At 41.0% G+C, this 21,305-nt stretch overlaps 1 protein-coding gene and 1 long non-coding RNA gene across 3 annotated transcripts in view; one reads left to right on the top strand and one right to left on the bottom strand.

The window, feature by feature from the left end:
• LOC126376344 (uncharacterized) overlaps positions 1–21,305 on the top strand; it is a 140,487-nt gene that overhangs the window by 48,629 nt on the left and 70,553 nt on the right. The window lies entirely within an intron of this gene.
• Positions 4,586–13,313, bottom strand: LOC126376303 (protein I'm not dead yet-like). 2 transcript variants are annotated; one of them, XM_050023627.1, is made up of 6 exons: positions 13,103–13,313; positions 11,982–12,079; positions 6,627–6,725; positions 5,965–6,158; positions 5,662–5,799; positions 4,586–5,158 (listed from the first exon to the last, which is right to left on the bottom strand). In XM_050023627.1, the coding sequence occupies exons 1-6, from the start codon at positions 13,159–13,161 to the stop codon at positions 5,000–5,002; spliced, it is 747 nt and encodes a 248-aa protein (XP_049879584.1). In that variant the 5' UTR covers positions 13,162–13,313; the 3' UTR covers positions 4,586–4,999. The 2 variants fall into 2 exon arrangements, with proteins under 2 accessions (XP_049879584.1, XP_049879585.1); XM_050023628.1 differs by lacking the exon at positions 6,627–6,725 and having other exon boundaries at positions 11,988–12,079.

Here is a 21,305-nt window from a genome sequence, read left to right as displayed (position 1 = left end):
TAGGGAATGCAATCCCGACTCGAGATCGCAAATTCGAGATCCCGCGGGATTGGAAATATCAATCCCGCGAGATCCCGAAATTTTCGGGATCTCGTCTAGTTCATAAAAAAATGTAAGTTAGGATTCCTGAAAACGATGAAAACTTGTTTGTGATCGTGAGGTTAAAAACATTTTTTTTTGAAAGGAAACAAAAACTTTTATTCTTCGATATTACTAACTGAACTGAATGAGGAGCTCGGTAGCGCAGCGGTTAACGCGCTCGGTCTGCGATTGTTGAAGTTAAGCAACTTTCGCAAAGGCGGCCGGTCATAGGATGGGTGACCACAAAAAAAGTTTTCATCTCGAGCTCCTCCGTGCTTCGGAAGGAACGTTAAGCCGTTGGTCCCGGCTGCATTAACAGTCGTTAATAACCACCAATCCGCACTGGGCCCGCGTGGTGGTTTAAGGCCCGATCTCCCTATCCATCCATAGGGAAGGCCCGTGCCCCTGCAGTGGGGACGTTAATGGGCTGGTGATGATGACCAACTGAATAATTAAATTTTCTTTGAAAATCAACATTATCAAAATAAAAAGTATAACTCAAGATTCGTCCAATCCCGTCAATCTCGAATGGGATCTCGTCATATTATGCTTCGGGATTGATCCCGAAAAATTAGACGAGATCTCGCGAGATCGGGATTGCATTTCCTAATTGGTATATTTATTGTTAAATGACAAACAATGTGCTGCATTTCATAGCAAATCCACTCAAAGTGCAAACTAGACTATGCTTGATTAAGGGTTAATGGTGCTGATTCCGGCACACAGCGTCTAATTTTATTTTAAGTCATACCTGTCATTTTCTCATCCGCCGGAAAGGAAACGGACGGGTAATCGACAGACATAAAATTTCATATTTATTCATTTATATCAGACAACACAATAGTCCATAGATGGTTAGTTAAGAGTGTGAGTAACAATTCAACTTATAGCCATGTTAGTATTTATTAGTATATTGGCCAATAACCCGACCGCATTAAGTTGACAACACACGTCAAACGGATTGCATATGAGCGAGATGCCTGTTTTATTCTCCCGGATTATTCATTCATTTTAAAATTAACAGTTGTCAATCGTCCGTCCCTTTCTTTTTAACTTAAAATGAAATTAGGAGGTGTGTGCACAAATCGGGGCTAATGTATGAATTTTATTTAATGATCTTTTAAACAGATGTAGACTTGAAAATGTCTAGTTATGCCATAGTGTGGAATCTTGTTCAGTTTTCGAGGTGAGGTGGCTTGAAGGATATAATTAGTTAAATAAAAGGATTTTTTTTATGTATTTATCATTTGAAGGAATACAAAACTGTGTGTCGATCTAAATTATGACGCAATTTTGTATGTTAATAATTTAAATTCAACTATGTCACGAATTTAGTGATAATGTGTGATATGATATGAATGTGTGCAGGAACAATAATCTCAATAACCCTCCTATGCATGTCGGGTAAAATCTGTATAGGAACGTTGGAATAAAATGTCTTAAGATATTTTTTATTAAAAATTGTAGGCGCCAGGAAAAAATACGATGCCGTAAATTGTAGATTTTAGTCTGATCAATTTTTTTTTTCTGTAATAACATCCTCTATATCGGCAAGGATCTTTAAGGCATGTAGCATGATAGAATGTCACATCAGAATCTGTGGTGTCTTTCATACTTAGCTGTGTACTCTTAGTGCAAAAGAGACATCTCTCGTCCCTTTCGCACTAGTCGATAACTATCTGTCATTCTAATCAAAACGTCATTTTTGACAGTTTCTTTTTATATTTTTTTAAATGGAAAATTGTATGGTCTTGCATGCGTACAGCGCCCCTTTGTCAATGTCATTCAAGTGCCACAAAATCCTTGTCGATATATAAGCTAGAACAATATTGCAGTTTGACATTTGCGCATATAATAGTAAGTGTGCCATTTCAAGAAATGTCAAATAGTAATTGGGTCGTTCTTCTTTTTTATCGACAATAAAAAGACATTTTCCTAATTAATCGGACTTAACATCTTTAAAATTATAACGGCAATAAATATTTTAAAACATCATATAAAGATCTGTCCGTAAAGGACTATTTAGTGGTTCTCTTTATCTTGGTAACATACTTTTCTTTGCAGGCGCATTCCAAAAAATATTGTGACAGAGTGGCCCTTTTCATCGGAGACAGCATTTCAATATACCACTCTGTCACAAAATTTTGTGAAAAACAATGAAGCTACATTAATAACTAATTGAGGAACCGATTAGTATTTTGCTTGTATTTTGAGTATAATATGATAACTATATTTTTGGACAATGGAAACATGAAATAAAATTGTGTGCGTCAAGCTAGCGGCCTCAAAAAAAAAATGGGCACGAAAAAATAATTTGACCATACCAAAAAATAGTACTCTTATTGAAAAAAATAGTACCTGTTGTAAAAAAATTAGTACCATCACGGTTCTGGATTTATAGCCACGTTTTATTGCACTTGCTAGCTTGACGGTGAGCGAAATTTGGCGAGAGTTAACGACAAGGTCTTTCGCTTTGATTTAAACGCCAAAAAATAGTACCGAAATAGTACTCACCCCCTGCAAAATACCGAAAGTAGTACTTCAACGGTTCCAAAGTTATAAAGGCAGTTCTTTGATCCCGCTAGCTTGACGTTTTGAAAATACCTATTATCTGGGGAACGCTTGCATACTTCAGTATGTAACTAATGTCAATAAACTCGTATGAAATAGTACTCCCTACCATCATAATTTGGACCTGATTCTCTTTGTAGAAATATGTCAAAAAGTCATTATAACCTGTATCATACATTTATCAAGACAAGTACAGTCGCGAACAAAATTATTACACATGGTCAAGAATGTTGTCAGATTTTAGTATTTTTCCCCATTTTTGGGTAAAAATTGGTGAAGTGCCAGGGTTGTCAGATGAAAGTAATATCATTGTTGAAACTCTTTGAGTTATTCTACAAATAAGTACTGCAAATTGTTTATTAACAAACACTTCGATCCGTAACAAATTCAACATGACAAACAATTATAAATTATAAAATAAAACAGCAGATTAAAAATGTATTATGATGTATTAAAATCACAGATTGTTTTCGATAAGAACTAGACCCATGCAGCCATTTTATATTAAAATTAGTGCATATGGGTGTATGCAATAGGATTTTTTTGTAATAGCAGCACTCTGAAGTGCAAAGAATTGGTAGGGTAGACCTCCAAAATGGCAATACTTACGAATAAATTGTGAGGTTATGTAATTGTCCACGTGACTGTATCAACAACAAATGTATGGCATAGGTTATGATGATTTTTTAACATTTCTACAAAGAGAATCGGATCAAAATTATGATGGTAGGGAGTACTATTTCATACGAGTTTATTGACATTAGTTACATACTGAAGTATGCAAGCGTTCCCCAGATAATAGGTATTTTCAAAACGTCAAGCTAGCGGGATCAAAGAACTGCCTTTATAACTTTGGAACCGTTGAAGTACTACTTTCGGTATTTTGCAGGGGGTGAGTACTATTTCGGTACTATTTTTTGGCGTTTAAATCAAAGCAAAAGACCTTGTCGTTAACTCTCGCCAAATTTCGCTCACCGTCAAGCTAGCAAGTGCAATAAAACGTGGCTATAAATCCAGAACCGTGATGGTACTAATTTTTTTACAACAGGTACTATTTTTTTCAATAAGAGTACTATTTTTTGGTATGGTCAAATTATTTTTTCGTGCCCATTTTTTTTTGAGGCCGCTAGCTTGACGCACACATAAAATTCTAAAACATAACTTATTAAAAGCAGTACGTAAGACAGATCATTGTCGATAAAAAAGAAGAACGACCCAATTTCGTTTTTTTAGATGAATTACGACATTGGCAGTCATTGTTGTCTATACTCTATGATGGCCGGTTGCCATACAACCATAATTTCTTTAATGAATTTCTTTAATGCTGCGGTTTTGGGCCCCCAGCGGGCTTCGCACCTTAAGCACGCGACTCTTTCTCGCCGCGACAGAGATCGTCTGTCTCTTTCTGTGCAGTACTGTGAGAGAGTGACGGGTGACGTACGTCGAGGCGAGAAAGAGTCGCGCGCTTACGGTGCTAAGCCGATTATGTTTCGGCCAATTAGATTTTTTTAAATGTAATATATATTTTTTTGGTTTTTGATCAGGCTGTAATTGGCAAATTAAATATTTATTTTTTTACGAGTATAGTTGGTTGTGATATTGTATTAGTTCTTGTCACAAGATGTATGTGTATGGAAATTTTGTAAATAAACGATTGTATTGTTAGTTGTTATTTTAATAAAATGTTGGATAATTTAGTACATTTGTTTTTCTATTTATTCATTTCGGTCTTATAAAGGGTGTTAGTGACATCGTAACGAAAGCTTTGAGGGATGATTCAGACCATGAGTCCGAGTTAATATCAAGTGGAATTTTCCGTCGCAAAATTCATGACTTTGTATTTTTTTTTAATTTTTTAAATTCTGAGCTTTTTCGATGTTGAATTCCACTTAATATTAACTCAGAATAATAAGCCGAATCATCCCTCATCAATAATCGCAATAACCTTCCTTTGCATCGCCGCAGTCTGGTAAAAAATAGGAACTTTATATTCTTAATGGAATGAAATGTTAAGATATTTTAGGCATGGAACGGAAAATATTTTTTCAAAACATCAATATTTTCGTGAATTTTCCGATAAATACGTACTTGGACGTGGTGTAAGCTGTGTAAGTGACATTGTAACAAATACTGAGGGGGATGATTCACCCACATTGACGCATTTGTGTGCGTGTGATGTCTGACGCCCACAATTGAAGACTAAAGTAAGACCGAGGGGTGAGGTAAACCTAGCTCACCCGCTGGTGGGGAGCGGGGAGTTGCCGTTCTATACGTAGTATTCTATGCTAGCATACTAAACCAATACAATAATATTCATATTTATAAGTAAGTAGTTAGTTTATTACTCTTAATGGCGTCGGCCTATAGGGTAATCGTAATTTGCAATGAAGTCATCGGCCCAGGGCGGGTAGAGGTTGATGTCGGGAAATATGGCCTTCGACCACAGAGTCACGGTGAACCAGATGACCACGATGGCGATCAGAGATGGTCCTAGGCCTGCGTGCATCTAGGGGAAAATAGGTTTGAAAGAACGAATATATTTTTCGGAACGATAAAATGATATCGATGCAAATGGAATTCCATGGTATCTGCTTACACCGGTGGGAAATAGGAGTGAATTTATGTTAAAAAATATGAGTATTTAACGGGTCTGGCCTTTCTGTCCCAATGAAAACCCTTATTCCGGCATCCCCTCGCCGGTCGACCCTGACTTTTTTAATACTTGAGAAAGTACTTTTCAGAACAGTTGTTAAAAAATATACTCATTAAGTCTATGATCATGGTCGGATGGCCCGGGTAAGAGCCTTCAGCGCTCCCCATTTATCCGGCCAAGTAAGAAAGAAAGAAAGAAACGTTTATTAATGCCATCTGCGGCAAATCTACAATAAGTCACGTCAAAAAAAAAGTTTTGAACGGCTTTTTTAGTTTTAAACGGATTGGTTTAAAATGGTTTTAAACCGGTCTTACATCTAGTGCTATAGCTTCACAACGAGCAATTGCTTTACATACCATCTTCCAAGGTGGTATGCGAACATAGTCGACGACAAGGGCGTTGGCGGGTGTCCCGCTGACCAGGTGGAAGGGCACGGAACACGCCAGGGTCGTAGCCGTCATCAGGTAGTGTGGGTTCACCTTCGCTTCTACACTCTGTCATAGAATAAAGAATAACACTGAATACAGAATGGTAACTACGGAACTAAATGTAGAAGAAAGAAAAGAAGTGTGTCAGGATCGAAGCAAATGGAATTCCATAGTCACTGGTTACCCCGGTTGGCAATACGTGTGAGTTTATGTACAACCAACTGTACCAACCACTTTAGCAATATGTGGCAACATAACGAAGACGACGCAAGAGTTGCTGCAGCACTCGGTGAGCATTTTGCACACGAGGATCACGACCAGCGCCTGCGCAGGCGCCGGCCAATTGCGCAGGAGTAGGAAGAACTGCTCGAATTCTTCCGTCATCTTCGACGTGCGGAGGGCTTCGATGATTGTACACCCACCTCCTGCGACATCAATAATAATGACAAGGACAGACAATAGTGGAACACAGGATTCTGACGTGGATTTTGGTACTTAAATACAAATACATATATGTATACTTTATTGCACCAAAATAAAAAGAAATAATTGCAAAAGTCTCTTAACTATCGCTTAAAGCTATTTCTTCGAGACAACCATAAGGCGAGGAAAATGTAAAAAAATTTAAAGATTGATTACCTAATTACCTTTTGAAACGTTTACATAACTACTTAGATATTTTTATCATTTTAGGGTTACGAACCAAAATGTAAAAAGGGTGATGAGTAAAGTAAAAAGCGATCTTCTGACTCAGTCCAAAATCGGTATTCTTAGCCTCAGCCTTCTCTCGAGTTTACTCCAGTCTGAATAATTATGTAAGTACTTACTCGAGCAATGAGAAAATAGGTAATTATCACGTTAAATCAACGCCATCTTTTGCAGTCATAATTTACCAATAGTAAAAAGCACGCTCCAGTGAATATTGTTGCTCACAAGTTTCCAATTCAGACAGCCTTTGCCTGGCCCCGTCGGAAAGGGTTCGTCACTTGTAGCTGTAATATATTCAAAACCAACATAATATATAACATCATAACTTCACGCCCGTAATCAGTAATGGAATGGGTAGTCAGCCAAGTAAGAAGACAACTTTGCCTGCTGCGGAAACCTACTCGAAAATCCTCACCGTATAGTGAAAACCATGTAAGTACTTACTTAAGGTAAACGCTCCTATTAACGCCACCCAAAAATCGACATCGTTTACCGCCACCTTTTTTAAATTGCGGATATTTTGAAGTGTGTCCGAGATAGAAAATTGATTCAAATGTCAAAAGATACATGTATTAATTGACCATGAAACGAACATACCCCTGAGCGTGGGCAACAACAGTCTAATTTGTGATTGGTCTGTAAGTGTGCAGTGTCCGCGCAAGCAACGCGCTCCATACAAGCCACTACTGAAATGCATAAGCATACAACATTTTTTTCTTAAGGTTTTCTGTCCGATGAAACATATTTTTCTTCATTTTAGTAATTATAACTACTTGTTAATACGTTTAAGAACTGAGAAAGCATGCTATATTTGATATTTGTGTTAGTTTTAAATGATTAATTTGAGTTTTAAAATGTGGCGGTGATAGAAGCATACATTTTCAGTTTGGTTACTATTACCGCCACCTATGGCGGCGATCGATATTTGTATGATATTTGTATTTTTTAGTTATTTAAGGTAACATGCCCAATCATTCATAATGTTATCATCTTATTTTATAGTATGGTTCATGAACTATATTAAAATCTATTAACGCCACACATTTGGTGGAATTCAAGTATCCTGTGCTGCATATAAGTTAATGTATTTTTTTAAGAAATGTATGAACAAGTAGTTGAAGTAATTATGAATTTCTAATTTAAATACTTTATATATTTATTAAAATATGCTTTGAAACTGGTTATTACATACGTAGCTCTCATTTTGAATATTTATTTGTTTTCTTAAGGCTAATTTTTATGTGGCGGAAATTGAAACACAGAAATTACATACATGTTTCTATTACCACCACCATAGATTCCCTCTTATGATTTATAGACAGGGTGATGCATTATTTTTCGGACTGACAGAGACGGACGGACAGACTGAAACGGATGGACAGATAGAGACAGACGGACGGACAGACCGAAACGGACTGACAGATAGAGACAGATGGACGGACAGGGACAGACAGACGGACAGAGACAGAAGAACAGACAGAGACAGAAGGACAGGCAGAGACAGACGGATGGACAGAGACAGACGGATAGACAGAGACAGAAGGACAGACAGAGACAGACGGACGGACAGAGACAGACGGAGGGACAGAGACAGACGGACGGACAGAGACAGACGGACGGACAGAGACAGACGGATGGACAGACGGACGGACAGAGACAGACGGATAGACAGAGATACAGACGGATAGACAGAGACAGACGGATGGACAGACGGACGGACAGAGACAGACGTCAATTATGTATATAAATCTATGAAACCAAAAGATTTTTCTGTAGTTTATGTCATAATTCATTTAATAAAAAAATAACAATAATAATAAAGTTTATTGAAAACTCCTCATACAGAATCATTTCGTCGACTCCCGAAATCCTGAGGGAGATTGGGAGTTTCTATAGACAGCTATATTCCACGAAAACATCAGGCGAAAGCATGGCTCGAGACCCTCGAGCCAAGCTTACCCGACACTACACTGAAGATATCCCGGACGTCAGCCTGTACGAGATTAGGATGGCCCTCAAACAGCTCAAAAACAACAAAGCGGCAGGAGATGACAGAATCACAGCAGAACTTCTGAGAGCCTGGCGGAACGCCAATACTCAAAGCCCTCCAGAGGCTCTTCAATTCCGTCATATTTCAGGGCAAAACGCAGAGGGCATAGAGCGGAAGCGAGGTGGTCCTATTCTTCAAGAAAGGTGATAAAGCCCTACTGAAGAACTACAGACCTATCTCGCTTCTGAGCCATGTCTACAAGTTGTTTTCGTGGGTCATTACGAATCGTCTCGCTTGCAGATTTGACGACTTCCAGCCTCCCGAACAAGCCGGTTTCCGAAAAGGCTTTAGCACCATAGACCACATCCATACGCTGCGGCAGGTTATACAGGAGACCGAAGAGTATAATCTGCCACTTTGCTTGGCGTTTGTGGACTATGAGAAAGCCTTTGATTCGATCGAGACCTGAGCGGTGTTGCAGTCTCTTCAGAGGTGCCAAGTGGACCATAGGTACATCGAAAAGCTAAGGGACCTCTACCAAAATGCCACTATGTCAGTTCGAGTACAGAACCAGAGCTTTAATCCGATCCAACTGCAGCGTGGAGTGAGACAGGGAGATGTCATCTCTCCGAAACTGTTCACTGCTGCATTGGAGGATATTTTTAAGCTTCTGGACTGGAAAGGATGGAAAGGATTTGGCATCAACATCAACGGTGAGTACCTGACGCACCTTCGATTTGCCGATGATATAGTCCTAATGGCTGAGACCCTGGAAGAACTGAACACCATGCTCGAGCATCTTAGTAACGCATCCCAACGAGTGGGTCTTAGCATGAACATGGCAAAGACAAAAATTATGTCCAACGACCATGTCGCACCCACTCCAGTTCAGGTTGGGAACGTTACACTCGAAGTTGTAGACCAGTACATTTACCTAGGACAAATAATCCATTTAGGTAAGTCTAACTTCGAGAAAGAGATCTCTCGTCGGATCCAACTCGGATGGGCAGCGTTCGGGAAGCTGCGGAATATCTTCTCGTCCAAAATACCAGTGTCTCAAGACGAAAGTCTTTGACCAGCGCGTGTTACCAGTGATGACCTACGGCAGTGAGACGTGGCCGCTTACTATGGGTCTCGTGAGGAGGCTCGGTGTCGCTCAGCGGGCAATGGAGAGAGCTATGCTCGGTATTTCCCTGCTTGATCGAATCAGAAATGAGGAAATCCGCAGGAGAACTAAAGTCACCGACATAGCTCGGAGAATTGCAAAACTGAAGTGGCAGTGGGCAGGACACATAGCGAGGAGAACCGATGGCCGCTGGGGCGGAAAGGTTCTGGAGTGGCGACCACGTGTCGGATGACGCTCAGTGGGTAGGCCCGCTACAAGGTGGACCGACGATCTGGTGAAGGTGGCGGGAAGCCGCTGGATGCGGGCAGCGCAGGACCGATCGTTGTGGAGATCCTTGGGGGAGGCCTATGCCCAGCAGTGGGCGTCATACGGCTGTTGATGATGATGATTATTGAAAACAGTTCGTTTACAGTTTTTGTTGGAACGCTGTCTTTCAAACTAGGTGAACCTGTATTTTGAGAGACAGTGCCTTCCCAATTTATGTATCTATTAACTACATTAACAGTGGTAAAAACAACTTTTTTTTTAAATAAAGTATTTTATTGTACCTGAATAGTTGGTTAGATATCTCGTTGGCGGTATTCGATGCAGCAAAGGCGGTAATAGAAAGAAACCGCAATTTATGTGGCGGTAATAGAGGAAAGTGAGTTTTCGGACATAAAATTATTTTTTATCCAAAATATTCACTCAAAATTAAAAATTCTTGATGTATTTAGCAGAAGACAGTCATAACAATACAAATAAAATAAATAAGCTGCACTAGCAAATACAGAAGTACTTAATTTCTGAGAGGTAATCAGAGCATAGCTTAACCTGGCGGTAATAGGAGCGTTTACCTTAAGAACCTTTTTGAAAATTCACATCCAGATGTGATTATTGTTTACAAAACCTCACTATAGACAAGCAAGTTTCACTACTTACAGGTAAAATTGTGTTGTAAAAAAAACTTTTTACCCGGATTAAAATTAATTGGGTGTACTACTTAGGTTCAAGATAAATTATGAAATTCTGATTTAAGTACTTACTAAATAAAGACAGATTTAAAACTAACGAGAAACATTAATTCTTTTCATTTAACTTCTTGAATTATAATCAAGAGAAACGTAAACGTTTTTTCTATGACGTCACAATGTTCTTTTTTATACAAATTCCATAGTAATTTCGTGTTTTGACGTTTTGTAAATAGTTACTGAATCGATTTGTTGAAAACTAGCCTACTTATTGTAGGAAATGAATGTTTCGTTGAAAAAAAACAATTCAGAATGTGATTTTTCAAAAATGTGCCCGTCGGGTTTCATGGTTTTCACTAATAACAACAACAACATAACATAGCATCACGCCTATATCCCCTAAGGGGTAGGCAGAGACTGGAAGGCGACGATATGTATATTATGAACGACTGATCAGCTCATTGTTACGGTTTATCACTACATAGTACAAAACAAAGTCGCTTTTTCTGTCCCTATATCCCTATGTACGCTTAAATCTTTAAAACTATGCAACGGATTTTGATGCGGTTTTTTACTAGATCTAAGAGTGATTCAAGAGGAAGATTTACATCCATTAAGTAGTGGAGAAATACCGTTATTTTTGAAGTTCTTGATGTGATGTCGTAAATAATTTCATTTTTTCCTCAGCATTACACCCGAACGAAGCTGGGGCGGGTCGCTAGTCTATTATAAAAGAAAGAACATAATCCCTTTGGCGCTTTTTAAGAGATACCCGGGAAAATAAGCAGCTGAACGAGGCTACATGGAAGCAATTCATCTAAAAACACAATATTGCAATTTGACATTTACGCATATAAAAGTAAAAGTACCTGCGCTTTTTTGTTTTTGACTTGACTTATTGTAGATTTGCCGCAGATGGCATTAACTACTTTGCCGGACAAATGGGGAGCGCTGAGGCCTCTCACCCGGTACAAAATTAAGACAACAGGCCTGAGGGTGCCCAGTTGGGCGTGAACCTCGGCTCAAGGCGTCGTCTGAGAGGAAGAATATTTGAAAGAATTAATCGACCCTAGTGGTTCGATAGCGATAAGCGCTGAATGAGGGAAATCGTCGACCACGCCGGCGGGGTCGGTATCGGGGTTCTGAAGTGTTTGGTGTCGCGAGCTGATTGGCCGCCTCTATGGCTAGAGTAATCGGGTCGTCGGGAAAAATAAATGCGCAATGTTAACAAGTAAGTATCAAATAGCAATATTGTCTTTATAAGTAGATGATTTAATTCAATGTGGTCTTTTTAACCCTCCTGTCTGGCCTTTGGCGGCTCAATAGTAACCCTGACACCAGGGTTGATGGGGTTGGTAATCCACCTCACAACCCACACGATAGAAGAACCCCTCCTGTTTTCTATTCGCCCCCACTCTAGCAAAGAAGCACTCATAAGTACATACTTAGGTACTTATTACAATATTGTACTTACACTGACGTTTTTTAAAGAACCTTATGAAGTCTAGCTTAGTCGGGATCAAGAAAAACAGCACTGCGCATACGATGATAGGCGATGATATGTTCGTCGTACTGTAAGTAAAATAGGCAGGTAGATAAAGGTAAAGCAATTAATTTAAAAAAACAGAATATGCAAATGATATTCTGTTCTTGACATTGCGCATCGCTTTGTGATCCCCTGTTTGCTTAGGACTTAATTACATTTGGTTGCACATTTGATTAGGCTGGTCACCCAATGAGGAACTTTCCAATCAGCGTTCCCCAAAAACACGGTAGATGGCGTTGTTAAGTTTTTTCTTCGTCTAAACTTCTAATTTCATGTATGTAGACATATCTTTGTTTTTGGGTAAGTACAGTCATGAGCAATATAATGTACCCATTTTAGGACTCCGTCGCACTAACATATTTGACATTTAGTGAGACATACAGTTCAAGTTGTCAAAAAAGTTAATGTGACATGGTACCAAAGTGTATACATATTAATGCTCGTGACCGTACGTATAAATGATGATCCTTTTTATTACACCAAGGTACAATTACAACTTCCACCCATTATTATTATGTTGGTATCATTATATGTTTATTGCACCATCCCGTGCTCCAACGCATAAACTTCTTTCACCCTAAGGTTGCCTGGCAGAAATTGCTGTTTAGCAATAAGCCCGCCTATTGTGCTTACTTTTATTCGTATGTTTATGTCCTTTGTATATGTCGTTGTGCAATAAAGTATGATTGATTGATTGATTGATCAAAATAAAGAGAAGCAATAAAATAGCCACTTCATTCTATACATAATGTGATCCGAATATCAAGCGACAATTAGTTTTATATCTTCTTTGCGAGACGATGGAGATCGATATTAAATTTTTGCTGACCAATAATTGGCTACGCTTTGCTTCTGCCATTAAGTACATTATATTTTTGAATAAATAATTATGTACCCCAGCAATGAGAAAATAGGTAATTATCACGTTAAAAGTTAACAACATCTATCGTGTGTTTGGGGAACGTCGATTGGAAAATCCCTCACTGTCCGAAAGTAAGGATCCGTGCTTCGGAAGGCACGTTAAGCCTTAGGTCCCGGTCACTACTTACCGATGTAAGTATATAGTCGTTACATGAGCCATATCAGGGGCCTTTGGCGGCTCAATCATAACCCTGCCACCAGGGTTGATGAGGCTGGTATCCACCTCACAGCCCACACAATAAGATGATTGAGCTTTAATTAATGATAGTGGGAATACGGTATAAAGTACCTATTTGCCCAACGCTTTGCGACTTGTAGTACGACGGTGAGAATGAGAGCGAACACCACGACCTGTAAAAAATCAGTTTTTATATCCAGTTAAAACCAGTTAAGTAAAGTACTTTGTCACAGTTAAACAGAGTTGTACAATGTCTGTCGTGTGAACGATTTCTTATAAAAATGTTTCATTAACTCTATAAGTAACTAGCTATAGAGGCAGCCAATCAGCTCGCGACACCAAACACTTGAGAACCCTGATACCGACCCCGCCCGCGTGGTTGATCGGGACGATTAATTCTTTCAATTATTTTTTCCTCTCAGACGACGCCCTGAGCCGAGGTTCGCGCCCAACTGGGCACCCTCAGGCCTGTTGTCTTAAACGTTGTACCGGGTGAGAGCCTTCAGCGCTCCCCATTTGTCCGGCCAATTAGTTAATGTCATTTGCGTCAAATCTACAATAAATCACGTCAAAAAAAATCTAGTAAGTGTATAAATTATGTAAATATTATATGGTGTATATTCTTAGCTATTGTCGCTTCTCGCCTTGAATGCACCAGGAATTACTGGCTTGTGTTTATGTACTAACTTACAATTTCATGGAACTTAATCTTGCCGAGCTGGTAATACTGCGTTGACAGCAACGTGTGGATGTACTGGGCCTCTTCCTCTGTCATTCCGATCTCCAGAGCGATTTCACTTTGAGCTCTGAAAATTACTTCAGTTTGTTACAACTATTCAAGCACTTACTGTAGGTTTTTTTTAGTAAGTAATAATAATAATATAAGTAGGCTTACAACACAATATACACCAAACAAAAAACACCGTGGATACATCACGAGGAAACCCACATTCCCGAGAAATGCATTTTCGAAGGTATTTGACCTAACCTGTATTGGGCTGGTTTTCCTGTCGCAGGTTAGAAGGTCAGACAGGCAGTCGCTTCTGTAAGTAACCGAACCTGACAAATCTTCAGGTTAGGTAAGCGGACCCCGTGAAAAACGGGATAATGCTAGGGGATGACGGTGATAAGTAGGCTCGCGTTTGACCACAATCTCATCTGATGGTAAGTGACGTTGTGGTCCAGAATGGATCACACTTACCTAAACTCCCTGATTAAGTATTATAACGAGTTGGAAAAACAGACGACGGCAGACAGTTCCAGTCCTTTGCTGTTTGTATCAATAAGGAAGAGGCAAAACGTTTAGTGCGGATTGGTGGTATATCCACAACATATGGAGAAAATGCCTGCCAACGTGTAGTTTATTTATTTATTTATTTTATATTTGGGAGACCAACAGCTCTTAACAACTATAGCAAAAAAATCATACTTAAAAACTAAGCCAATAACAGGTTTCCACCTATATAAAACAGTATAAAAATATTAAATATAATATAATATAATATTATATTATATTACTATTATTATATTATTGTATGTCTTTTTCATATCTCGGGCCTATGGAGGCCCGGACTTTTGGAAGGCGTGCGTGGGGCCGAAGCCAACACGTAGAGGCCCCTTAAGACAGTTTAATCTAAATGTGGTGTGACACGAACCGGCGATTATCCCTGTATGCACTATGGGAGTGCACCCAAAGACAATCCCCGGTTCGTGTAGGACTATTGCAAATTATGGGAACAAAGGGAACTGGGCTATTGGGTTGGGGGTTAGTGGACCGGGATACTGGAGCTATGGGGGACTATGGCGCCTGCTCGACCAATGTTGGTAAACATGGATAAATGAGCAGGCGGTGACTCGCCACTCACTGGATGGGTCACCTATCTAGCCGACGCGACTGGACGGCAAGGCAGCAACAAGGTTGTGAGCAGCTCAGGGTGTCGAGAGGTGTACACCGCTTTCTGCGAGGCGGTTTACCCGCCTCACCAACTCGCGACTTATGCATCTTTCACTTCCACCCTGCGAGCGTATAGCTCTAACGCCCCACTCTGGCCGGCCAATGAAGGCAAGCCAGAGGTGAGAGTCCTGCGGCCCCCGCTGGGGTCCACTCCGGCCGGCCAGTGAAGGCAAGCCGGAGACGGAGGGCCTGACCGACTCTCGGGGGATCTCAGCTCCGTGGTGTCGTCACTCACCATCAGCTCGCCACAAGCTGGCCTGCGGAGACTGACTGCACTGTTGAATTCACCAGGTTCGCTGATGAATTCACCAGGGGGCGATTTATTATATTATATAATATTATTATTATATCTGTAGATGGAATGGATTGGAATTAAGTAACTGTGAAGTTCCTGCGCACACTCATCTAAATGTATCCTATAAAAGACCGACAGACAAGCTACCCTTCGTCTGACTTTGGAATCGAGCATACCTAAACATTCCCATGAAATAGAAATTCATCCACAAATACAGCAGAGTCTCCATCAACAAAACTCCTGGCAGATTGAGGAGCATGACGTGGGGGAACTCAAGTTTTGGAGCGAAGGGGAACATCCTGTGGGAGAAAAAGGATTTCCTCGTAAAGAGTAGTTCTTTTGCGTTAGAATATGGTGTTCAAAATCAATGTAGCGAACCCCGATACCGACCCCGCTGGCGTGGTCGATGATTTCCCTCATTCAGCGCTTAACGCTATCGACCCGCTAGGGTCGATTAAATCTTTCAGACGCACTGAGCCGAGGTTGGCGCCGAACTGGGCACGCTCAGGCCTGTTGACTTTTGTACCGAGTGAGAGTCCTCAGCGCTCCCCATTTATCCGGCCAAGTGAAATTCACAAAAAAATATCCATGTGGCCTAGTTTGACTATAATATGAGTTCGAATTCATGTTCAGGTAAAAAAATAATATCACACACAACTACAACATACACACCTGCCTACTCTTTCGGCGAGATAGGCGTGGTGCTATGTTATGTTGTTATTACATTGCGCGTGAGCAACTGAATGTAAAGGTCAACTTACTGTTCACTGTAATACTTGAATATTTCATTGGAATTACTTCCAATCAAACTGGACATGCCTCCTGGTAACAGAAAAAGAAACATTTTCATCTGCTCAACCAGTCCCTCAGGAAAGTATAAGTGTAAGTAATTACTTAAGTGCATAGTTTAACCTTTTCATGGACAGAGACCATGGGTCATTGATGGTTCATAATAGGTAACCTTAACCTTGGGATCGGAACATCATTAGACTTTCTGTCCTTGAAAGTGGTAATGAGGGTATTTCCAGACTACGTTGCCCAAAAAAATATATAGATGGCGCTGTACAGAGTTGTCTTCGTTCACCCTCATAATTTCATGAAAACAGACATCTTTTATCTTTGTTTTTGGGTATACATGATGACCCTTGTCATTACACCCAGGCACAACACATCTTCCGCCCATTATTATTCCGATCAAAATAAAGAGAAGCAATATAGGTAGCAACATAATTATATACGTATATGATCCAAATAGTAGGCCAGAGTGAGATGGTGGCTAAGTTCGAATAGCGATCCAGACCTACGGGGTATAACGTAGAACCCTTGCCCAGGGATACGGGTGAAGACCTCAACGGTGGCAGAGGCGAAGATGGGAGCCATCGGTACGGCAATGCAGGACGGAAGGGGCAAGTCACAGCGACTGTAACCTGGAACCTGACAGAGGGCAGCAGTAACTGTCAGTACTATTCAGTGGCGGAGGACAGGAGTCGCGGGGCGGAAGGCAAGAGAGAAACTACTCCCCTATATTGATCCCTAAAATAGTAGCATAGAGAATGCTACGCCGACAAGACCGTTGCTCTTAAATTAGTGATGTGATGGGATTGATATGTATGTTAATCACATTTTTATCACTTTTGAAAACCTTTAGGCGGCTAATGGTTATTAAATTAAACCACAAACAATTTTTCCTTGCTCTGGTGAAAACCCCACCTTAAAATGACTTTTTCACCCCCCTCGCGTTAGATATCCCGTTTTGACAGGGCCCGCTTAGCCAACCCCTGGGCCCAGCCTAGACACCTACCGGCCGAGCCAACAGCCGGTAACAAACCTTGTTGTTAATTAAAAAGTCCCTTATTCATAGTAGTGACGGCAGTAAGGGTTATTATTGCGTATGGCAGACAAAAACAAAACAACCTGCGTGGATCATATATCCAGCTGAAGCTCCCCTAATCAAGTCTCAGCCGCATCTGTCACACAATGCAGCTCGGCCATGCCATCCGGTAACCGGTGCAGAGGGCACTCGTTCACTATGTGAGATATAGTTTGATCCGGGTGACCACATTCACAGTATGGCGACTCCTTTAAGCCCCATTTATGTAGGTGATGGTTTGACTTTCCATGGTTGGTCCAACACCAGCAGTAACGGTTAAATTTCCTAAAGTTGGGTCTCGAGTTTGCAAACTTGTGTTAGATAGGACAACTTTGAGACAGCAACAATAAGGAAGTATTATTTTTACCTATGGACGATGAATATGCGATTCCTAAGAAGTAAAATATCGTAAAATCAGTTGGTCTCGGCATACTGCAACAATGGAAAACATTACTTCGCAACGTGAACCATTAAGCATCTAGCATTAGTTATCTAAAATCGAATCTAATCTGGACTACAAGATCCCACGGTACTGCTGGGCAAAGGCCTCCTCTTCTCAAATGGGATTGGGCCGGACATGTTTGTCGCATGCACCCTGAGCGGTGGACACGGATCGTCACGCATTGGGTGCCTCATGACGGGTACAGGCGTCGCGGTAGACTTCGAAAGAGATGGCGTGACGACTTGGACGCTTGTAGGGACTGGCCGGAGTACGCACAGGGCCGCGAAAAATGGATTAGTTATCTAAGGTATAACATACATACATACATAAACTCACGCCCGTAATCCCTAATGGGGTGGGCAGAGCCACAAGTAATCAAAGACAACTTGCAGCCACTGTTGATACGATGTCGTAAGTTATGATAAGGGATCAGCCTATCGCCCATAACAGTCCATCATGTTAAAGGACACAATCCCTCTGTCTGTTTTTACGACATGCCCGGGAAGACAAGCAGCTGAACGTTTTCTATGTTTTTTATTTGCTCCCAGAACAGCATAGAAAAATCTAAGGTATAAATATCTATTTAGTGGCATGTTTTACCTTTGCTCATGGCTGGTATACGTCTGCTTTGCTTTACCAATACTGTGGTATATTTCTAATATTCCCATCTGAAAGGAAGAAAGCAAGTCAACCGAGAATGCATTAGCAGAAGTGTTCATTCATTCAAAATTTAAGAGCCAGGCTCTTGTCGATCCTTTGCCAGTTACTTGATTTTCTTGAATGACAAGAAAACATCGTTGGAATACTTAAATACTAAACTGAGAAAAACAGTCATCATCATCACTAATTTAAGAGTCACGCTCTTGGCGGTGTAACATTCTCCATGCTACTTTTTTATTTGTGGTTTTTGCCTCGCAGTGCTCTGTCTGACGCGATTGGGATGGCGCCTAGAGTAGTCTATTTTAGAGCCGTACTAGGACTCCTGTCCTCCGCCTCTGAATAGTACTGATAGTTACTGCTACCCTCAAGAAAAACAGTGTTTGTAATATTTTATTCCTAGCTGAATTGAGCTGGATTATCATCGCGACAACGGCCTCCGTGGTCCAGTGGTTGAGCGTTAGGCTCACGATCCGGAGGTCCCGGGTTCGAATCCCGGTGGGGAAATATCACAAAAATTACTTTGTTTTCCCTAGTTTGGTTAGGACATTACAGGCTGATCACCTGATTGTCCGAAAGTAAGATGATCCGTGCTTCGGAAAATCGGAAGGCACGTTAAGCCGTTAGTCCCGGTTACTACTTACTGATGTAAGTAATTAGTCGTTACATGAGTCATGTCAGTGGCCTTTGGCGGCTCAATAGTAAACCTGACACGAGAGATGAAGATCATCGCGACGACAACACAGCTGGCGAGGAGTCGGTACTACCTATTAAGTACTATTCGTTCTGGTAAGTATAGGAGAAACTCATACCCTCTCGAGCTCGAGGAGTACGGCTTTGACGATTGGCATCATGACTCCGCAGGCGAGGGTGTTGGTCAGCAACATCGCCAGGAAAGTGCACATGAAGAACAGCAGGAAACTCAATCTGTGGCAATGAGGATGTAGGTACTCACACACCCCATACACACACGCGCGCGCACGCACGCACGCACGCACACACGCACGCACGCACCTACGCACGCACGTACGTACCTACGCACCTACGCACACACACTGTCTCTCACTATATTATTATATTTACCTTTCTATCAAAAGTTCTAAGTATAAGCATAGAATAAGGAATATTGTGTGTTTGTTGTTATGTACGTGTTTTGTCTCTCTCACTCTTGTCTAATGAGATGCCTAATCTACTCTACTGCTGAGTTAATGCTGGGCCGCGTTCGAATGGCAAAGGAGACTGACTTTTTGGAAATGCGTATTAGGCCCTGTTTCTTGATGGATTATAACACGGAATAGAAGACAATGGTTGGAAGGGCCAAGGGAGGCACGATCGCTATACAAGTATGAGCAAAATATAGTTTATACTTCAACTTTGCACTCCACTCGTCTGCAAACTTTACGATACACGGAGCTCAGATCGTTTTGTGCATTATAACTTGCAGGGCAACAAAACAAATATCTACTATCATGCAAGGAGATCCCTCTTTATCTTCGGAAAAGTATTTGAAAAGCATTCAGCGTGACTTATTGTAGATTTACCGCAGATGGCATTAACTAGTTGGTCGGACAAATGGGGAGCGCTGAAGACTCTCACCCGGTACAACGTTTAAGACAACAGGCCTGAAGGTGCCCAGTTGGGCGCGAACCTCCGCTCAGGCTCAGCGACCCTAGTGGGTCGATAGCGATAACCGCTGATTGAGGGAATGAAAAGCAGTAGAGCTATCGTAGTTGTCTGTTTGCAGGAGTAGTAGTAAAAAGGGGGGTTTAACCGGGAGACAGCGCGCGTTGGGCCATTCCATCCTCTTTCTTCTTTTCAGGGGTTTATAACCTGTAATGTGAGCATCCGACGATGAGCAGCATCTTCAGCGCTATCCGCCTGTGCACCCTGCTATACTCTATGGCCACTATGATCATCATAACGCCCAGGCAGTTGAATATCGTGTTGCGGATGTTCATCTGAAACATTGTATACCGTTAACATACGTAAACTCACGCCTAATTTCCACCGGGGTAAGGCAAGGCTATGGAATTCCATTTGCTTCGATCCTGAAATATATATATTTATTGCGTATGGCAGATAAAAATAAAATATCCTGCGTGGATCATATATCCAGCTTAAGCTCCCCAACCAAGTCTCTGCCGCATCCGTCACACAATGCAGCTCGACTATGCCACCTGGGAACCGGTGTAGAGGGCACTCGTTCACTATGTGAGATATATGGCTTGATCCGGGTGACCACATTCACAGTGTGGCGACTCATTTAAGCCCCATTTATGTAGGCGATGGTTTGACTTTCCATGGTTGGTCCTACACCGGTTCAGTCGGGTCCAGATTTTTCGTTTCGAGTCAAAGCCAGATCCTGAAATACTTACTTATTTATTTTTTATTGGAAGACCAACAGCTAACGATACAAAACAATAGTTTTAACAATAAAAGTAAACAGCCATTTACAAGTCCTCACCTGTAGACACAACTTAACGAAACACCTTGCTTCCTTCAATTAATCAATCGTTTCATACACGCACACCGGTTCAGAGTAGATCGTACTGAACCTTTTCTAAGGACATCTCCAATTTGGTCAATGTATTCTATGTCCTTCTAGGTCTTCCTCTGCCAGCCCTACCACCTTTGCTTTATATACAGCTTTCGTAATCCTATTATCCTTTATCCGCTCTATATGTCCAAACCAACATAACAAACAACTAAACTCAAGCAATAGCGCTATTTAGGTGAATTGATTCAATGTGGGCTGATTTTTGTATCTAGTGTTAGGGGTTGTGATTTAAAAATAAGCTCTGAACAAATTACTTACGTCAGTAACAAAACTTCTGTACACATATCCCATGATTATGAATAGACATATTGGTATCATGGCCACTACACTGGGGTGAAGCACGTCGAATACCCAGTAGGTGACCGTTAGAAGAAATAT

Source organism: Pectinophora gossypiella, chromosome 20 (genome assembly GCF_024362695.1).
Source record: "Pectinophora gossypiella chromosome 20, ilPecGoss1.1, whole genome shotgun sequence".
In the NCBI taxonomy this organism is placed as follows: Eukaryota; Metazoa; Arthropoda; class Insecta; order Lepidoptera; family Gelechiidae; genus Pectinophora; species Pectinophora gossypiella.
The sequence above is the reverse complement of the archived record's forward strand: the minus strand, read 5'-3'. Positions and strand labels throughout refer to the sequence as shown.

Coding starts and splice junctions, on each gene's coding strand:
- LOC126376303 (XM_050023627.1), bottom strand. CDS start 13,161: ATGATTGAGCCGCCAAAGGCCCCTGATATGGCTCATGTAACGACTATA. Junction 5,800..5,964: donor TGCCACATATTGCTAAAGTG/GTTGGTACAGTT, acceptor ATTCTATGACAG/AGTGTAGAAGCGAAGGTGAA. Junction 5,159..5,661: donor GCATACCACCTTGGAAGATG/GTATGTAAAGCA, acceptor ATTTTCCCCTAG/ATGCACGCAGGCCTAGGACC.